Source organism: Carcharodon carcharias, chromosome 5 (assembly GCF_017639515.1).
Source record: "Carcharodon carcharias isolate sCarCar2 chromosome 5, sCarCar2.pri, whole genome shotgun sequence".
NCBI classification, from domain to species: domain Eukaryota; kingdom Metazoa; phylum Chordata; class Chondrichthyes; order Lamniformes; family Lamnidae; genus Carcharodon; species Carcharodon carcharias.
The window spans coordinates 185,894,686-185,915,979 of NC_054471.1; the positions used below are offsets into that span (position 1 = coordinate 185,894,686).

The following is a 21,294-nucleotide window of genomic DNA, read 5'->3' on the forward strand; positions in this document are numbered from 1 at the left end:
TTTATAAAGAGGTGAAGAGGAGAGTGCTTTCCTTGTTGGACGATTTAAAAAACTACTTTCTTCTGCATTTATCAAGCACTTTCACTGCAGCTATGACATGAGTTTAGCAATGCATCAGATTCCAAAGGTGACATATTATTTTGTCCATGAGTGAATTTTGACAATAAGTTTATCCAAGAGATAGTGGGACACATATTTGAGAATGCTGGACTACTTTAAAATTATAACATAAGTGAGAAATTCCTAATTTTCTAATATTTGGACTCACAAGTGAAACAGGAACAGGAATATGCCATTGAGTCCCTTGAGTGTACGTCACCATTTGTTTAAATCAGGGATGACCTGCATTCCATCTACCCCCGTAGTTCTATAATCCTCCGTACCTCTATCGAGCAATGTCCATATCTTTACCAAATCTTTAAAGTAAATTATAATTGTCTTATTCACGAGGCAGAGGAAGGGAAAATTATCCATGGCTGAAATGCATATTACTTAAAAACAATTTGTCTGATCATCATAATGCTTATGCTGGCCTTGAAGAGAATATTGGTGGGCCACTTGAATCGTGAAATCTTTTCAGGGATGTGTTCAATGAATTTTATTTTGCCTGCATGCAGTCATTGCCATAGATCCAAATAAAGAGAAAAAGATAAAATAGTCTATAGGAACTTGGCTAGCATTTTTTGTGTATATATCTACTTACCCAGGGAAAGAATGTTCCAACATCAAACAAATTATCTCTGCGTAAAGAATTTTTTTTTTCTTGATGCGAACCTGTCAACTGAACAATTTGGAAAGAGTCTGGGATGTATGGTTGTTGTCAGTAACTGCTGTGAGATCAGTGCTACTAAATTTAAACTGTATTTTAGCTCTTAAATACTTGCTGTCAGTTAATAGTCATTCCCAGTGTCTGCATTTTGTCAGGAGATTACCTTTTTTTAAACCATCTTTGTTCTGATGGATGGTCATTGCTTGAAGTGATTACATTACCTAGAGAAAACATAAAACAACTCTCATTCCAGTATCTATAGTTAATGTGATGACATTTAGTTAACATGTTTAAAAGTGTTTTTATTCTCATTCTTCACATTTGTTTTGGTTAATTGTGTTCCACTATTATAAATGGCAAGTTCAATAATACATGTACTATACAATAGTAATTTCCCCTTAAATTTTTCATTGATCTGATAGACTATTTTTAGTCCTTGTTTTTTTGCAATCAATTATAAAATACCTTTTATGTTATTAAAACATAAATTAATGATTTATGGATTCATGCTTCACAAATGAAAATACTTAGCATTGTAATAGTTTGTAGAATTAGTGTAATTCATGTTCCCTGGCTGTTGAATGTATGCTACTGTAAAACTCTCCTTTCAAAAGGACAGCTACTGTTTGCATGCCAACCATACAATGTGTGGAATATCTATGGAATTGTAATACAATATTTCCAATTATACAGGTATGTACATGTACTGAACATTATTAAAACTGTTCGGTTCTCCAGCACCTTGCTCAGATCAAACCTTTTAATTATTATGCATTAGGTAATACTGTTAGGAATTTGAATCTGATTGTGCTCAGTGATAATGGTTAACTTTTGCTCGTGTTGATTAATTTAGGCCAGGACACAGGGATAACAGTGTGCTCTTGAATCAGTGAAACAGTGGTTCACAAGTGTTGTGTTATTTTAATGATATAATAACTTGGGCTTTTTTACTGCATAAGACACAAGGCACCAGTCGCTCACAAAGGATTGGGTAAACATGTTGTGGGTTCATTTATTAACGCAAGGCACATGACAGCAGTTATACATGGATACAAAACTTGAAGACATCAGAGCTGTATGTTTGTGATATGCTCAAAGCAAAAGTGGAACTAAGACTAGATCACATGACACATTTCCCTTCTAGTATTGTCATGCTGATATCCCTTAAAGACTTATTACTACATCCGTCTTTCTTTTTAAAAATATTTCCAAAGAAGTAAAACTACTTACAATACATATTCATGTGTAGTTACCATTACATAAATGCATAGAACTGATGAACCTATGAGTCTCTAAGGCGTGAAGATAATCTGCTGGTTTGCCCAGATCTTGTGATGGTAACTTTGTCTGGTGGTTCCTTTAATTGCTCACAGTGATCTGTGGGATTATCATTCTTGGATGTTGCTCTTGGTTGCACTTGAGATCTTATCCTAGATGCAATAGGACTGTACAGTGGTTGAGGAGCTCGAATGAATCTGATTTGTCCTTGGTTAAGCCTCAATGTTGCACCTTTGTACATAATGATTTCATAGGACCTTGGTTCTGAATAAATACTTGTTACCTCGACTGGTTGCCACGTACCCTCTGTAGAATCCTGGATGCGAACTTGTTGTCCCAGCTGTAAACTTGGCAATTCTGTACCTGCATTTTTATCATGCACGTTGGTCATCTTCTGTTGTAGTTTTAAAAGTTGCTCTCTGTTTTCTGAGAGAGTATAATGGAGAAGAGTAGGTAAATTGGTATGCACTGGTCTGCCAAACCTGAGCTCTGCCAATGATGGAATAGTTGCACTTAAAGGTGTCACTCTCAGGTGTAACATTGCAATGTGTAGCTCTTGCTTGGTCTGTCTATATTTGAGAATTAGGGATTTCACCATTTCATTCAGCTAGGCTGTTAGATAGAGGATAGCCTCTTTTCTCAGCATTATACAGGTGAATGTATCAAACCAAGATAGTGAGGTATGGGCATATTTCTATTTTGTTGGCATGATGTGCAACTGGTTACATGAGAAAATAAATCTTACTTTCTATTAAAAGGGAAAGTTGCTGTTCAGTAATAAGCTGATATAAATTATGTGCTGGCTCCCCCAGTTGTCCCAGTGTGCCTAATTTTCCATCATGTATCTGTGCCTCCCTGATGCATTCATTATTTTTCCTTTCAACTTCTAGCACTTTCTACTGAGTGAACTATTTATATTATTGGAAACCAAGAAGATTAACTTCAAAAGCTTTATTGAGAGAAAATTCACATTGAAAGTATTTTAAGAATCTGTAGGTACTTTGTATATTTTCTTGTGCATAAAAGGAAAGTGTTCTACTTCTTTCAGATGTTCAGGTTACGCTGCTTTTGTAGCATATATTTTCTGTATTAGAAACTTTAGACTTAGTCATAGAAGCTTCCGGCAGGTAAAGCATGTGTTTATGTATGTTTCAGTAGCTATTTTTGCCTGGACCAGGTCATCAGTCTGCTGTCAAAGACTATAGCTTGAGAGGAGCCACTCCACATCAAGCGGGCCTGACCAGGAGCTCTCACCACCGGTGTAGGCATAATGGAAGGTTTACAGGTTGATAATCACCCTGTTTGGTCATGTTATGAAAGCACATTTCATGGCCATCAAGTCCTCAAGTGGGATTCAAGCCAGGAGCTTCTGGCTCAGAGGCAGGGATCCTACCCACTGTACCACGAGACCCCCCGTCATTATAAACTTTAGAAAGTGTATTAAGCTACGGGGGTAAAAAAGAAAGTCTAGATCAGAGAAAAGGCGGGAAAAGGAAAGTCTTTATGTTAATGTTAGATGTGATTTGAAAATAAAAAAATAGGTTTGAAGTCTGCTAATGATGTCATACGTTTTTTTAACATAGAAAATGTCAGTATTAATCATTGCACCCACTGAGATAGATTCTAATTTCTAAAATCTGAGAGAGAGAGTAAAGCTAGCAGTTTCTTTTCCCTCCTTCAAATTGGGCATTTTAGAAGTGTTCAATTTTGAAAGAAAATAAAGACTCTTTGGAAACATAACAAGGGAACAAGCTAATGGTGACTCTGATTACTTTGTCACCCACACTTGGGAACACTGAGGTGGAGCAGATGAAAGGCTAAGGATGTGGTGATTAAGAAAAGAGAATACATGGTTTAAGTGGGTAGTTGAATGGGAAAATAGTAAACGTACCAATAGACTGGTAGGAAGGAAAATAGTTTGTAGGAAGATAGAGGTAGGAAATGCATTTTTGAGCAAGGGATTGGGAGAAGAATGAATCATAGTAAGTGGGAGTAAGAAGTGAGCCACTGAGACACATTTTCCTTACAAATCCTGTCCCAAATGCAGTCTGGGACATTGTAAGGAACCTATCTTTTTATTTCTGTTGGACTGTTGCAAAGAACATACCTTTTTATTTTCTGTTGGATTTTGGATTAACATTGCAATGGCTGCAGGTTGAAAGACATGTCCACTGGAATAGGATGAGAGATGTATACAATGTTGCAGTCCTGGAACAGAGTGTGCCATGAAAGTCAGGATGGTGCCAGAAAGGAGTCCTGGGCCAAGGGAGTACCCTGACAAAAGCACTTTAATTGGCTCCTGACCAGGTGACCAAGGCTTGTGCCTAGAGCAGTGCAGCTGAATAGCTCCTAGCCTGAAAGGAACAAGACCTAAAATCTCTTTCTCTTCTGTGTGGAAGATTCTAGTAATTCCACAATAAGCTAGCTGGCTTTTTCTCTTCGTATCTCTATAACCTGCTCTCTCTATAAACCCTTGTAAAGAGGCAAAGGGGAAAATCACTGCTAGGGACAGTGAAAGGCAAGTGTCCAACCAGTGAACTAAATACTGAAAGTGCTGGAAGATCAACAAGTACTGAAAGGAGTTTAGAAGACATTGATCAAAATCAACCCATCGAATCCTGTACTCCAGAATTGGTGTTATTGAACTGTTTTATCCCACCCTTAAAATCCATGTTTTTGTGTTTCTTATGTGTCTTGTATGTGTGTGTATAGGGATTTAAGAAGGGGGTAAAGTTTAAGTTATAGGTTAGAAATTAGCAGTTCTTTTACCACTGGTTAACGACAATAAGGAAATAACTGTTTATTGAATTAGACCCACACTTCACCCCTTCAAACGGAACATGAAATTCTAAGATTTGTGTTTTAAACCTGAATAAAGGAAAGCTAGCTAAAGTGAACTGGGAAACTGGGTTAAAAGGTAGGACAGTAGATATGCAGTGGCAGACTTTTAAGGAGATATTTAATAACTCTCGGCAAAGATTTATTCCAGAAAGAAAGATTCTTTGAGAAGGATGCATCATCTGTGGCTGAATATATAAGTTAAGGGCTGTATCAAATTGAAAGAAACACTGTACGAATCTGTAAAGATTAGTGGTAGGTCAGAAGATTGGTCAGATTTTAAAAACCAGTGAAAAATGATTTTAAAAAAGGACGAATGTTGAGTATGAGAGAAAGCTACCTAGTAATATAAAACCAGATAGTAAGAGTTTCTACCAGTATTTAAATAAGGAAAGAATAACTAAAGTTGGTGTTGTTCCTCTAGAGAGTGAATCTGGGGAATTGATAATGGAAAAGAAGGAAAAAGCAGAGGAGTTGAACAGCTATTTGGTGTGGTGTCTGTTTTTACTCTAGCAGACTTAGAAAACTTCCCAAAGATACTTGAAAATAAAAGAACTGAACAGTGAGGAGGAACTTAAAACAATCACCATCACGAGGGAAAAGGTACTGGTAAAAATTTAGGCCTAAAGACTGACAAGTGCCCAGGACCAAATGGCCTCCATCCTAGGGTTTTAGAAGAAGTGGCTACAGAGATAGTAGATGCATTGATTATAATCTTCCAAAATTCCTTAGATTCTGGAAGGGTCCCAGTGAATTGTAAAATAGTGAATGTTACAACTCTTTTCAAGAAAGGAGGGAGATAGAAACTACAGGCCAGTTAGTCTAACATCTGTCCTAGGAAATTGCTAAAATCCATTATTAAGGAGGTTATAGTAGGATGTTTAGAAAATCAGACTGTGATCAGGCAGACTCAAAGTGGTTGTGAAAGGGAAATCGTGTTTGACCAATGTATTAGAGTTTTTGAGGAAGTATCAAGCAAGGTAGATAAAGGGGAACCTGTAGATGTGGTTTACTTGGATTTCCAAAATGCATTTGATAAGGTTCCTCATCAAAGGCTACACAAGATAAGAGAACATGGTGTAAGGATAACATATTACCTTGGGTCAAGGATTGGTTAGCTAACAGGAAGCAGAGAGTAGGGATAAATGGGTCCTTTTTGGGCTGACAAACTGTAACTAGTGGAGTTCCATAGGGATCAGTGCTGAGGTCTCAACTATAAACAATGTGCATGAATGATTTGGATAAAGATAAGGGAGAACCAGTGGATGTGATATATTTGGATTTTCAGAAAGCTTTTAAAGTCCCAGATAAGAGGTTAGTGTGCAAAGTTGAAGCACAAGGGATTGGGAATAATATATTGGCATGGATTGAGAATTGGTTAGCAGATAGGAAATAGAGAGCAGGAATAAATGGATCTTTTTCGGAATGGCAGGCGGTGACTAGTGCAGTCCCGCGGGGCTCAGTGCTTGGGCCCCAGCTATTCACAATACATATCAATGATTTGGATGAAGAACCAAATGTAATATTTCCAAGCTTGCTGATGATATGAAACTTGGTGAGAATGTGAGTGGTGAGGAGGATGTTAAGAGGCTTCAAGGCAATTTAGACAAGTTGAGTGAGTAGGCAAATACATGATAGATGTAGTATAATATGGATAAGTGTGAAGTTATCAACTTTGCTAGGAAAAACAGAATGGCAGAGTATTATTTAAATGGTGATAGATTGGGAAATGTTGATGTACAAAGGAATCTGGGTGTTCTTGTACACCAATCACTGAAAGCAAGCATGCAGGTGCAGCAAGCAGTTAAGAAGGTAAATGGTATATTAACTTTCATTGCAAGAGGATTTGAGTACAGGAGCAAGGATGTCTTACTGCAGCTATACAGGGCCTTGATGAGACCACACCTGGAATATTGTGTGCAGTTTTGATCTCCTTACCTAAGAATGGATATATTTGCCATAGACGGAGTGCAGCGACGGTTCACCAGACTGATTCCTGGGATGGCAGGATTGTCGTACAAGGAGGGATTGGGCTGACGAGGCCTGTGTTCACTGGAGCTTAGAAGAATGAGAGGGGATCTCATTGAAACATATAAAATTCTGACCAGGATGGACAGACTGGATGCAGAGATAAAAACAAAAAAACTGCGGATGCTGGAAATCCAAAACAAAAACAGAATTACCTGGAAAAACTCAGCAGGTCTGGCAGCATCGGCGGAGAAGAAAAGAGTTGACATTTCGAGTCTTCATGACCCTTCGACAGAACTTGAGTTCGAGTCCAAGAAAGAGTTGAAATATAAGCTGGTTTAAGGTGTGTATGTGGGGGGCAGAGAGATAGAGAGAGAGAGAGGTGGGGGGCGGGGGGGGGGGGGGTCGGTGTGGTTGTAGGGACAAACAAGCAGTGATAGAAGCAGATCATCAAAAGGTGTCAACGACAATAGTACAATAGAACACATAGGTGTTAAAGTTAAAGTTGGTGATATTATCTAAACGAATGTGCTAATTAAGAATGGATGGTAGGGCACTCAAGGTATAGCTCTAGTGGGGTTTTTTTTTTATATAATGGAAATAGGTGGGAAAAGAAAAATCTTTATAATTTATTGGAAAAAAAAGGAAGGGGGAAACAGGGGGTGGGGATTCCGCCAACTCCAGCATGATGCCACCACCAAACACATTTTCCCTTCACCCCCCCTTATCGGCATTCCGTAGGGATCGCTCCCTCCGGGACACCCTGGTCCACTCCTCCATCACCCCCTACTCCTCAACCCCCTCCTATGGCACCACCCCATGCCCACGCAAAAGATGCAACACCTGCCCCTTCACTTCCTCTCTCCTCACCGTCCAAGGACCCAAACACTCCTTTCAAGTGAAGCAGCATTTCACTTGCATTCCCCCAACTTAGTCTATTGCATTCGTTGGTCCCAATGTGGTCTCCTCTACATTGGAGAGACTAAACGTAAACTGGGCGACCGCTTTGCAGAACACCTGCGGTCTGTCCGCAAGAATGACCCAAACCTCCCTGTCGCTTGCCATTTTAACACTCCACCCTGCTCTCTTGCCCACATGTCTGTCCTTGGCTTGCTGCATTGTTCCAGTGAAGCCCAATGTAAACTGGAGGAACAACACCTCATCTTCCAACTAGGCACTTTACAGCCTTCCGGACTGAATATTGAATTCAACAACTTTAGGTCGTGAGCTCCCTCCCCCATCCCCACCCCCTTTCTGTTTCCCCCTACCTTTTTTTTGCAATAAATTATAAAGATTTTTCTTTTCCCACCTATTTCCATTATATATAAAAAAAAAACCCCACTAGAGCTATACCTTGAGTGCCCTACCATCCATTCTTAATTAGCACATTCGTTTAGATAATATCACCAACTTTAACTTTAACACCTATGTGTTCTATTGTACTATTGTCGTTGACATCTTTTGATGATCTGCTTCTATCACTGCTTGTTTGTCCCTACAACCACAACCCCCCCCCACCTCCACCTCTCTCTCTCTCTATCTCTCTGCCCCCCACACACACACCTTAAACCAGCTTATATTTCAACTCTTTCTTGGACTCGAACTCAAGTTCTGTCGAAGGGTCATGAGGACTCGAAACATCAACTCTTTTATTCTCCGCCGATGCTGCCAGACCTGCTGAGTTTTTCCAGGTAATTCTGTTTTTGACTGGATGCAGGGTTGATGTTTCCTCTGGCTGGGGGGGGTCCAGAAAAGGAGTCACAATCTCAGGATACAGGCTGGCCATTTAGGGCTGAGATGAGGAGAAACTTCTTCACTCAGGGGGTGGTGAACCTGTGGAATACTCTACCACAGAGGGCTGTGGAGGCCAAGTCACTAATATACTTAAGAAGGAAATAGATAGATTTCTAGATTCTAAAGTTGTCAAGGGATATGGGGAGGAAGCAAAAGTATGGCATTGATATAGAGGATCAGCCATGATATATCGAATGGTGGAGTAGGCTCAAAGGGCCGAATGACCCACTCCTATTTTCTATGTTTCTATGAAAGGACCGAATGTATGGTAGCTAAATTTGCCAATGACACCAATATGGGTAGGAAAGTAAGTTGTCAAATGAGTTGGAGAGTCTCCAAAAGTAAATAGGTGATATGAGTGGGCAGAAATTTGGCCAATGAAGTATAATGTGGCAAAATGTGAACCTGTCTACTTTAGCAGGAAGGATAGAAAAGCAGTATACTACTTAAATGGAGAGAGACTGCGGAACTCAATAGTACAGGGAGATCTGGGTGTCCTGGTACATGAATCACTAAAAGTTAATATGCAGGTGCAGCATTTGATTAGGAAGGCAAATGCAATATTAGCACTTATCGGAAGGAGAATAGAAAATATAAGTAGGGATGTTCTACTGCAGCTGTACAGGGCATTGGTGAGACCACATCTGGCCATTGTTTTCAGTTTTGGTATCCTTATTTGAAAAAAAGATATCATTGTGTTGGAAGCAGTACAGAAAAAGTTCACTCAACTCATTCCTGGGATGAAAGGCTTTCCTTTCAAGAAAGGTTGGGCAAGTTGGGCCTGTACCCACTGGAATTTAGAAGAATGAAAGTTAACATATTGAAATATATATGATCCTGAGGGACTTGATAGGGTAAATACCGGGCAGATATTTACACTGACCGGGGAGACGAGAACCAAGGGACACCATTTAAGAATAAGATATAATAATAATAAATAATAATAAATCTACTGTTTAAGACTGAGATGAGGAGAACTTTTTTCTGTTAGAGGGTTGTTAGTACATGAAATTCTCTTCCCCAAAGAGCAGTGGAGGCTGGGTCATTGAGTTTATTCAAGGCTGATTTAGATTTTTGATAGAAAAGGGAGTGAAGGGTTATTGGGGGGGCAGACAGGAAAGTGGAGTTGAGCCCACAACCAGATCAGCCATGATTTTACTGAATGGTGGAGCAGGCTCAAAGGGCCATATAGCCTACTCCTAAGGCTGGAATTTTCCACCCCTGTTGGTGGCGGGTGTCATGGCAGGTGGGGAGGGAACAATATGGAGGGAAGGCCAAAAATCAGCTTCACATCAGCGTGAAAGCACCTGATGGTGTCCGCCATGGCAGAACGCCAATCCCACTGGAGGCTGGCCTGAGCCTACTTTGCATCCCGCTAGCGGGCTGCAAAGTTAGGCCCAACCTTTATTGTTACCCCATGCCAGATTTATCGTTACACCAGCGAGAAAACATGCCAGCCCAGAACATGTCTGGACAAGTGTGATGTGCAGAAGTAGGGACTTAACATTAGGTCTGTCCTTGGCTTGCTGCAACATTCCAATGAAGCTCAATACAAACTGAAGGAACAGCACCTTATCTTCCGACTAGGCATTTTACAGCTTTCCGGACTTAATATTGAGTTCAACAATTTCAGATCATGAATTCTCTCCTCCATCCTCACCCCCTTTCCAATCCCCCTTTTTGCAATAATTTATAATTTTTTTACAATATATTTTTTCTTTTCACTCCTATTTTTAACTTTATTTCAATCTATTGTTTCATCTCCACCTTTTAGCCCATTTGGATCCCTTCCCCCCACCCCACCCGCACTAGGGCCATCTGCCACTAGCTTGCTTCCCTTAATGTCCCCATTAGCACATCTTTTAGATAATATCACCACCATCAACACCCCTTTGTCCTTTTGTCTATGACATCTTTGGCAGTCTCTTCTCGGCCTCCACCTATCACTGGCCCTCTATCAGGCTTTCCTGTCCTACCCCCTTCTACCAGCATATATTTCATCTCATTTCTGTATGTCTTAGTTCTGAAGAAGGTTCATATGGACTGGAAACATCAACTGTATCCCTCTCTGCAGATGCTGTCAGACCTGCTGAGTTTTTCCAGGTATTTTTGTTTTTGTACCTAACATTAGGGCCTTGCTAAGATCAAGGACATCCAAGGAGCAGAAGATCCCAGAGCCGGACAGCTGTTGGACCCTGGAGGAACATGTGCATTGCATGCTGCGTGGATTCTCATGCACATGGCTCTACCACAAAGTAGCTCACAGAAGGTGGGATGTCAGGAGTCTGCTTTGGGACATCACAGTCTTGGCCATGGACTGCCCTGATGATTGGCGATGAGGTGGAGAGGAAGGTTCAGCTATGAATGGAAGAGAAAGGTGTACTGGGGGAGGCCATGAGAGAAAGGCCTAGGTTTCATTCGGAGAGGAAGGTGTACCAGCGGGGGTGAGGTGGGGAGGGGCAGGGGGAAACGAAGGTGTCAGGGAGGTGAGGTTGGGTTGGGGAAGGAGGTAGTACAGGAAATGAGGGTGTAATGGGGAAGAATGCGGCAACTGGGGAGGTAGGTGTGTAAAGGCTTGGTAGGTATAAGGGAAGAAGTTCAGAGGAGGGGAAGGAGTTTGGAGGGGGGAGGAGTCCAGGGAGAGGAAATAGTAAGGGTGGAGGAAGGGGTAAGGGGGGGAATGACCAAGTGAATATGCAAGGGAGGGGTCTGTGAAGTCAATGACTGCCTCCTGGGAAGCAAATTGAGGTTGGGCATAGTAGGAGGGAATGGTGAATATGAGAGGGAGCAGAGTGAACTGGAAGGTTAGGAGGGTGAGGGCGTGACGGTAGCGGCAGAAGGGATGGCAAGGGTGGTTGGCCAGGACTCAGAGGCAGACACGGACGCTGGAAGTGGGAAGGAGGAGATTGGGGAGTTCAATGTGGATGAGGGTGGGATTCTCAGGAAGGTAGAGAACGTGCACGTTCACCTAGACATCCTGGAAAGAAAAGAGTGCTGGTTGACAGGTGACGGTGGGGAGGTGGAACGTGATGCCTGGGGGTTCAACAGTGATAGGGGAAAGGACATTGGCGATTGGGTGAGGGGAAAGGACAGAGGCCGGGTAGTTGAGCAAAAACTTAACCACGACCATGTTTTTCAAATCGAAAGTGAGTGGAGCCTCGTGTTGGACGGGCACAGGTGCTGCATGGGAGTGTAGTCAGTGGGTGGGTGGAGATGCAGGTCCGCTCAGATGGACAACTGAAAGCGAACCCCAAAATGCTCAGGACATTGAGATGAGTGTGATGGTTGAAGGTTCCGCATGTGTGGAAGAATGCTTCCTCAAGGCTCTGAAAGGTCCAGCCCACACATACACTTCACCCTCCAGAATTACTCGTGGTCCAGATGCATGCAGCTGAACTACTAGTTGGAGGGGGGAATGGAGGAGGAGGACCCATGAAGCCTGTAAATGAAGCTGAAAGACACCATTACACATTATTCAATGAAAGGAAATATATTTTCAGGTTATAATGTGACAAAATGTATTCACCCGCGCAACCACGTGATCAGAAATTCTTAACTTTTCTCGGCCTACCACTTCCTCTAGGTGCTGCCCTGACATCTGCAGCAGGAGTGTAGACAGCCTTTGAAATGGTTGGCTCTGTTGCCTCTGATGACTTCAGCGTGCATCCTCTTGAGAAACGAGGCCTTGGCCCTAGCTTGCTTTGGCTGGCCTCCTGTGGACCAGCTGCTCCCTCTGCAATGAAGAAGAATAAAGTTTAGATGGTCACGGACAATGGGCACTCGGAGGGAGATGATTGCCTCAGATTCCTAAGTGGACGACCCAGGGGTGTCCAGTTGCCACTCCTCCTCCCTTCTGTTGCCCGAGGGCCCCAGCCTGATTCCTTAAGAGGAAGGAGCACCTGGAGGAGTGTCAAGCCCAGTTCCCTCTCGCTTTGCTACTGCCAGAACTCGCCCATGGCTATCGCAGCGGAGTTCAGGTCTGTGTGCATCTCCGCATTCTGCTGGACCAGGATCTCCATCTTTCCCATGGCATCCGCCATCTTTCCCATGGAGACCACCATGAGCATACATATGGGCACCACTTCAGCAGAGAGTAGGCGCACGCACTCCTCTGACTTGCATACCACTCTGTTGACGGCTTCCAACAGCTCGTTGTGATGTTCCCACGCCACCTGCTGGCTGTCCATGATGAGTTGGAAGGCCGAATCCAGAGGCTCGTGATCTGACTCATACCTCACAGATGCCTCTTCCCCAGCAGTCCTCCAAATGCTGGGGAGCTCGGATGAACCTGCCTCCTCCTGCTCCAGGCACATGTCCATGTCCGTGTGCGTGTCCGTGCAGGGACCACCAGATTGTGAACCTGAGCCTGCTTTAGATCTAGGTCCCACTGAGGTATGTGTCTCTGTGCTGGTGGAGGGTGGGGTAAGCACTGTAATGGGTCTTCCAGGCTGTTTATTTCCAGCTCTTTCATGGAGGAGGGGCCCTCTTAGCTGGAGGTGAGGACCTGGATGGAGCTGAGAAACTGGCTGGCTGAGGGTGTTGGTTGCTTGGCAGAGCTCCCTGTGAACCAAAGTAGAGATGATTAGTGCTTGGCAGCAGTCAAAAGCAGGAGAGAGAGCGCTCACAGTTGCAATTAGAGAGGGATGATGTGGTGCAGGATCCTCACATGTGTTCACCGCCGACCTTACTGTCTCCACAGACACGGTCCAGGTCCTCACCAGTCAGCACGATGGCACGCTCCTTAAAATGAGTGGGGGGCCTAATGTGGGCCACTCCACTCCCCGCTCTGGGACCTCTTCCTGCCAGGGTGAGCCAGCTTCTCTTCATGAAAACAGATGGAGAGAGTGTGAGTAGGATGCATGGCATTGCGTGACATGTTTGTGTGGTGAGTGGAGCCATGGACGAGATGAGGATGTGAGCTCCAGAGGATATGAGCCTGATGGAGATGTGACGGTGTGTGTGAGAGTTAGTGATGTTGTCCCTTGAGGTGTGAGATCCCTGTGGATGTGTGATGGGTTTGTGAGTGTGTGAGTTGAGAGTGATGAGGTGGTTGACTTACCCTAGTGTAATGGATGAGAGTGTTCATCCTCTTCCTGCACTGGATGGCTGACCTCCCCTGTGCTCTGATGGCGCTGACTGCTGCTGCCACCGCCTTCCAGGTGACTCTTGTGGAAGTCCTGCAGCCAGAGCAGGTGTAGAGGACATCCACTGCATCCAGCAGGTGCCGCAGAGAAGCATCACTAAAATTGGGGACTGCCATCTTTGCTTTGGGGCCATCTGTCGCCTGGAACAATCCTGATATAAAGACATGAAGTAAGCGTGTGCTCTGGTGCATTTTAAATGTGGCACCCAGAGCGAAGAAGAGTTGAGGTCATGGCAGGGCGGGCAAATGCAAGCCCACCCGCCAGCGGCCCAGCGTGTTCCCTATGAATGCGTAACTAATGAGGCGGTGTGCGCCAGGAATAGGATACAGCGCAAAAGCCACCATTGCGGGCAGTGGGTAAACCATCCTTTTTCCCACCCGTTACTACTGCGCAAATCTGGTACGATCCTGCCCTAATTCCTATGTTCATTGTGGGATAATGTACATTCTACAAAAAGAGTGAGTGAGAAAAGGTTACAGATTGGCCTTGCTGGCTTGAAACAAATACTGGAGAGGAAGGAAATCTCTAAATTAAGTGGTTGGATGAAAGTCACCAATTATCTGATAACTAATAAAAAGAAATGCACATACAAAGTAATCCTTAGAGGTCCAAGAGGAAGGGTATCTTGTAATGCTTTGTATGGAACTTGGATTTAATTTGGTTTGAAATTTTGATTGCATATGTTCACTACTTTTTGTTTAAAAAGAAAGAAAATAATCTGTTATTTGTATAGTGATTGTGTTTAATTGTATGCCAGTAGTGGGCAGTAACTGGGGATTCACTGTGAATACATCAGACAAACTGTGGTCGTTGGTTTAGGTGGTGTATGCTGGCAATGTGCAACTCTGCAAATAAATATAATTATTATATCAATATTGGCTCCAGTTCTATCTTTTGCCAGCTGGGTAGATGAAGATCAACACTTGGAAAGCCATAAAAACCCTGGGACAGAAGTAACCAAATCCTCAGTGGAACGTGATCTTCCTGCTACTGTGACCAATAAATTGGGGTAAAAACAAAAAAACTGCGGATGCTGGAAATCCAAAACAAAAACAGAATTACCTGGAAAAACTCAGCAGGTCTCGCAGCAACAGTGGAGAAGAAAAGAGTTGATGTTTCGAGTCCTCATGACCCATGTGTCTAACCAGGGTCGAATCATGGGTTAGATAGATATTCTAGAGTTTAGATATTTAAATTTCCCGGGATAAACTTCAACATAAACATTCGCTGACCTGAAAATAAATGAGGTAGAATTGTGGTAAGGTTTATTGTAAGTTATCTCTGAAAATCATATTTCAAGGGATAAATGGTGCTTGTTTATTACTTACTTCCACTGTCTCACCCTTGTAATGTTCATACTGTTGACAGGCTTATCTATGACCTGATTAGTTTCAGTACAATATCTCATTTATAAATCTTAGTAAATGTGGTGCTTTTTTGAACGCTCCAGGATCTGTAGTTTTGTTTTAATGAAAGTAATTAAAACTTCAACTCATGGGTATTATCCTGAATAGCTTTTTTCAGCCTATTTCAAAAAGATCTCGCCATTTTAGTTGTTATGTTCAAGATATCATTTCAACTATAGTTGTGGTTAAAAAAAAAACTCAGGTTATGTTCATTGTGTGCTCCTGATTTTTACAAAAAATGAATTGGTGACTTACCTTATTTTCAATTCAAATAGAAAGAAATGAAATGGTGTTGCATCAAGAACTTTTATGTTGTAATGAAGCAGTCACTAACATGAGGTTATTAATATAACAAGTTTACTGGTGTGTAATTATTTTCAATAGTTCCTTTATTTTTCTTACAGACCTTGAGCTAGAGGATGTCTTTGGATTGAATGGACAAATAGAACATAAATTAACTTTCCTGAGGAAAAATGTCCCAAAGGATATCAAGCTTGTGCTGATTGGCCATTCTATTGGTTGTCATATGATACTAGAAATGATGAAGCGTGAACCCAAATTACAGGTAAGTGTTCTAATTGGATGATTGTGATTGCACAACAAATTTATGTAGATAATTTTTATACTGTATCTAGTGCCTGATGATCTGAAGCTAATATATGTAGGTTGCATCAGTCACGATTTAAGTAACATAAACTTGAGTGTTATAATCACCATTCTACACACACGCAAATGACAGAAATTAAATCAAAACAGGTCTTATTTATTTGTATGTGATCCAAGTCAGCTTAAAGTATAAAAAACACCTCAGCTGAAGCAGTAAGCAGGCAATCCACTTCCTGGCTCCTACCGATGTCAACAGCAAGAAAACTTGTCATAGACTATGTTGCAGATCAGAAAATTAAGTGAAAATGTCATAATATAAATTAACTGCAAAAGAATGTAAGAAGGACTGTCTTTCTGTTGCATTTAAATAAAATGTAGTGTTGTGATTATTTTGTTGTTCCCATTATAATCCCCATATTTAGACCTTTGATTTTGACCTTTAGAGTTGTATTATTTTTGACTTAGGGTGGAATCGTCCCAGATTTGCACTAAATGTGCTAGCAGGCGGGAAAAACAACTTCTAATGCCGTATCGTCCCAAACCCGCTGCATTAATTATGCATTAATGGGAAACATGCCGTTTCCATGGCAGGCGGCCTTCGATTTGTACACCATGCCATCACCTGCCCGCTTCATCACGCCAGGCGCCATATTTAAAGTCTCAGAGTTTTCAGTCCAGGACCTGCCGCATGAAAGACAGGATGGCCCCAAAAGGCAAAAAGACTGCAGCCCACTGACACTTCCCTTGAGCACCTTTTGGACACCATAGAGGCCCACCGTGGTGTCCTGTACCCCTGCCGCAGGAGGGGCAGCGGCATCACCATTCCAGCATGGGAGGCGGTGGCTGCAGTGGTCAGCACCAATGACCTGCAAAAGAGGACCGCCACCCAGTGCCGCAAAAGGGTGAATGATCTCCTCTGTTCTGCCAGGGTAAGTCACTCTTCTCATCACTCTTAACTCATGCAAACTCATCACACATCCACAGGGCCATCACTCACTGCCAGTTCAAGGGACATCATCATTCACTCTCTCACACACCTTCATTGTCCTCAGCCTGTCTATGGGACCCACTCACCACCTGCACATGCCAAGCATACTTATCATCTGGCCTGGCAGGCGTCCTGCTTACACCCTCTCCATCTCTATTCCCACAGGATAAACTGGCACACAACAATTGGGAGAGGTTGCTTACCGGTGGAGGAATGCCTGATATCATGGTCCTCACGGACTTCGAAAATAGAGCCATCCAGCTGGCTGGTGAGGATCTGGACCGTTCCCGATGGTGAGGTCGGCGGTGCTGTACCAAGTGAGGACCCAGCAGTGCAACATCCATTAGACAACGATGCTGTGAGCGATGCATACTATTTAACAGGCCATGCACTAATTATCTTTCCTTGCTTTAGCAGGCACGTTTGAGAAACAGCCAAGAGAGTCCATGACCCGGGGCCTCCAGTCAAGCCCCAGGGGAAGATCAGAAGAGGAATCTGCTCAAACCCGCCTTGAAGACCCATCACGGGGCTCACCTCCAGTCTCCACCAGCGCAAATGCACACCTCGGTGGGACCTAGCTTTAGAGTAACCTCAGGATCATGATCTGGTGAGCACCTGGCACTTTCTGATCCACTGCAGGTGGTGGCAGGGCCTTCCCAGGTCCCCGGCACGCAGAGGACTACTGGAGGCCAAAGGTTTGCTGAGTCCGAATCAGATGACAAGCCTCTGGACTCAGACACATCACAGTTGCTGGAGCTGCAAAGGCAAGCTCAGGAACATCAGGAAGGGATGTCCGTTGCATTCCTCAGATTGCAAGGCTCGATGGAGGAATCCATCGGCCTTCAGGCTGAGGTGATAGTGCTGGTGTGCCAGAACACTGGTAGAATGGCGGCTGCCATGGCGACATTGATCCAGAACGTTGCTCCTGCACTGCTGTGTGGTCTGAACTCCATCGCCGATGCCATAGATGGCCTCCAATAGTATGTACGTGAGAAGGGTGCAGGGCAGCTCGATCTCACTCCAGCTATCCCTTCTCCTCAAGGAGTCAGCCAGGGGCCCCTAGGCACCCATAGGGATGCGGATCAGCAGGTGCACACCCCAGGACCATCCACCCAGGTGACTCTGGGAGTGTCCAGCCCATCAGAATCTCCTGTTCCTGTGACCCCAGCAGCACCAGCTCCTCAGGCCAAAGAGGGTGCCGCTGCCGCACAACAAGAGCCAAAAGCAGGCCGCACTTCTCCAGAGGATGCCCGTGAAGGTCATCAGAGATAGGACGTCATAGTCAGCAGGCCACCTTCACCTCCGCTGTGGATGTCCGGGGAGCACCAAGACTTAATGGCAGGGTTAAGAAGGCTAAGAAGATGTAGTTGCACAGCCTGCGCACGGGTGTTAATCACTTGTACATAATGTTCACTATTGTAAATAAACTCTCAACAATGTCTTCCTGCCTATGGCTCCTTGTTCTGATGAGCAGTGTTCTTGTCACAGTCCAGGTGTCTCAGTCCAGGGGCTCTTCCCTGTGCTTTGTGCAGCCTTTAGGCAAAAGTGATGGTCCAGACTCACACTCCCTGGACGTTAATGATGCCTGCACCTCGATGGTGCTGGTCATTGCTGCCAGAATGTTGTGAACAGGCGTCATAGAGTTCCGTCATTCTCTCTGTGTGATCTCAGCACCTATAAGGTGGGGCTGGCCCCCATCTCTTCAGCATCTGTGACCAATGGTGTTGTGCTCCTGAAGGGCTCAGATGCTGAAGGCGGACAAAGGATCAGGTGTCTTTAAGGTTTCATGGCTGCGTCTCCATGATATGACCCTGATCACAGGGCACAAGTGAGCTGCCCTCAGCCAGACAGGAGTCAGACATTCTCAGAGGCTATGTAGAGATCTACGAAGTGTCCTCACTGCATGTTGTCATCATCCTCCTGCAATCGATCAACTATTAGGGCCTCCACTGCGTCTCCATGACAGGAGCATTATCACAGGTATGTGTGCTGCCATCAGCCAGACTGGAGTCACATGTTCATAGATGTAACATGAGGATCTATGGCATCTCCCCACTGCATGTCATCATCATCCTCCACAAATTTAGGGCATCCCAAATGCGCCTGCCTTGTCTGACCATTGCGAGGGCCTAATCTCTGTCATCGTCACCTTCGAGGACTTCCTCGCCCTCATCCCCATCGACATCCTCCTCATTGGAGGAGACTTCCAGCTCCTCTATCTCCTCCTCAGCCAGCTCCTCTGCCCGTTGCAGCACCAGGTTGTAAAGCGCACTGCAGGTGACAACGATGCGTGACACCCTCTGTGGACTGTATTGCAGGGCTCCACCGGACCAGTCCAGGCACTGGAACCTCATCTTCAGCATCCTGATTGTTTGCTCCACCAAGTTGCGAGTTGCAGCATGAGCCTCATTATGGCGTCGCTCTGCTGCAGTCTGAGGCCGCTGCACGGGTGTCATCAGCCAGATCCTCTGTGGGTAGCCCTTGTCCCCCATGAGCCAACCCTGCAGCCTCTGTGGACCCTGGAAGATGTCAGGGATCTGCACCAACTGAAAATGTTGGAGTCGTGGACAATTCCTGGAAACCCTGCTCAGACCTGCAGGATGCGTTCGTCGTGGTCACACACCGGCTGCATATTCAGCGAATGAAAGCGCTTGTGGTTGACATAATTGACCACTTGTTACGATGGAGATCTGAGCACCACGTGAGGCAGTCGTTCACACCCTGCCCCTGTGGGAAACCCTGGGCAAATTGAATTGCTCTTGCATCCTGGCTTTCTTGGTACCGGGCAAAATGCACAAAGTTGTGTGCCCTCATGAAGATGGCATCCATGACCTCATGGATGCATTTTTGGTGGAGCTTGTGATATCCCACAGAGGTCAACTGTGGAGCCCTGAAAGGAGCCACTGGCATAAAAATTGAGCGCCGCTGTCACTTTGACAGCCGCTGGCCATGGATGCCCTCCATGTCCCCATGGTGCCAAATTCTGCGGTTGCTGGCAGATGTGACCGACCAGGTCCCTAGACATGCACAGTCTTCGGCAACACTGGTTCTTGGTCAACTGCGGGAATGAAAGGCGGGAACTATAAACCCCGGGTCTAGCTAGGAGCCAACTAAAGATGCCACACTGTGGCTCTTCGGTGGCATGTGCGGGAGCCCCAGATAACCCTTTCTTCCTGATGGTGCTGCTCCTCCCTCTCCGCAGCCAGGAGCCTCCTTCACTGTCGTCTCTGTCCCCTTCGCTTTCTGTAAGCCACAAGGCATACAGCTAATTCACCAGACTCCATGAACCTACTGTACTCCTCCTGCAAGATGAAAGAGAGATGCATGGGTTAGCTTGAGTGTTCTAAGAACCTCTCTTGGTTAAGTCTGAAGGCACCTTAACACATTCCGGAGAGTATTGCCCACCACTTGGATAGCCAGAGTTTAGTGCGCTGCATGGTTGCCTGAAACCCCACTTCCTCCACCTCACTCCACCTGACTGACTGGCTGCCCAGTGGACTGCATGCTGTACTCTCAGCTCAGGCACAGGCATTCTCCTAACCTACACTGCAAGGCTGCACTGTTAACTTGAACCATGGGGAAGACTGGTCCAAACCAAGATGCTGACGTTGCAAGGGGCTGTGAGTGCCTCCAGCAGTGACTGTTCCAGGCCAGCTTTAGCAAGGAGATTGTACTACGTGCCCAGTCATCCAACTGTTCTGCAGTCCACTAAGACATAAGAACATAAGAAATAGGAACAGGAGTAGACCATTCGGTCCTTTGAGCCTGCTCCGGCATTCAATAAGATCAAGGCTGACCTTCTTGTGTTTTGATTTCCACATTCCCATCTAACCCTGATAACCTTTGATTCTCTTGCCTAGTAAGAATCTATCTACCTCTGCCTTAAAGCTATTCAATGACCCCGCCTCCATCACCTTCTGAGGCAGAGAATTCCAAAGTCGCACAAACCTCTGAGAGAAAAAAATTATCCTCATCTCTGTTCTAACAGGGCGCCTCCTAATTTTAAAATAGTGCCCCCTACTTCTGGACTGACCCACATAGGAAATATCTTTTCAACGTCCACCTTGTCAAGACCATTCAGAATCTTATACACTTCAATCAAATCACCCCTCACTCTTCTAAACTCCAGTGGAAACAAGCCCAGTCTGTTCAACCTTTCCTCACAAAACAACCGGCTCATTCCAGGTATCAATCTAATAAACCTCCTTTAAATCGCCTCCAATGCATTTACATCCTTCCTTTAAAAAGGAGACCCAAACTGCACACGGTATTCAAGGTGCAGTCTCACCAGTGCCCTGTATAACTGAAGCATGACATCCTTACTTTTATGTTCAATCCCTCCCGTAATAAAGGATAGCATTCCATCAGCCTTCTTAATTACTTGCTGTACCTGCATACTAACTTTTTGTGACTCGTGTACTAGAATACCTAGATCCCTCTGCACCTCAGAATTATGCAGCCGTTCTCTATTAAAGTAATTCTCTGCTTTTTTGTTCTTCCTAC

The 21,294-nt window shown here is 44.4% G+C and overlaps 1 protein-coding gene across 1 annotated transcript in view; it reads left to right on the forward strand.

Annotated features, from left to right (window-relative positions):
• Positions 1-21,294, forward strand: part of ldah (lipid droplet associated hydrolase) — a 380,424-nt gene that overhangs the window by 260,718 nt on the left and 98,412 nt on the right. Inside the window, exon 4 of the mRNA XM_041188040.1 lies at positions 15,602-15,762. Coding sequence (XP_041043974.1) covers positions 15,602-15,762 — 161 coding nt within the window. The remainder of the gene's footprint in view (positions 1-15,601; positions 15,763-21,294) is intronic.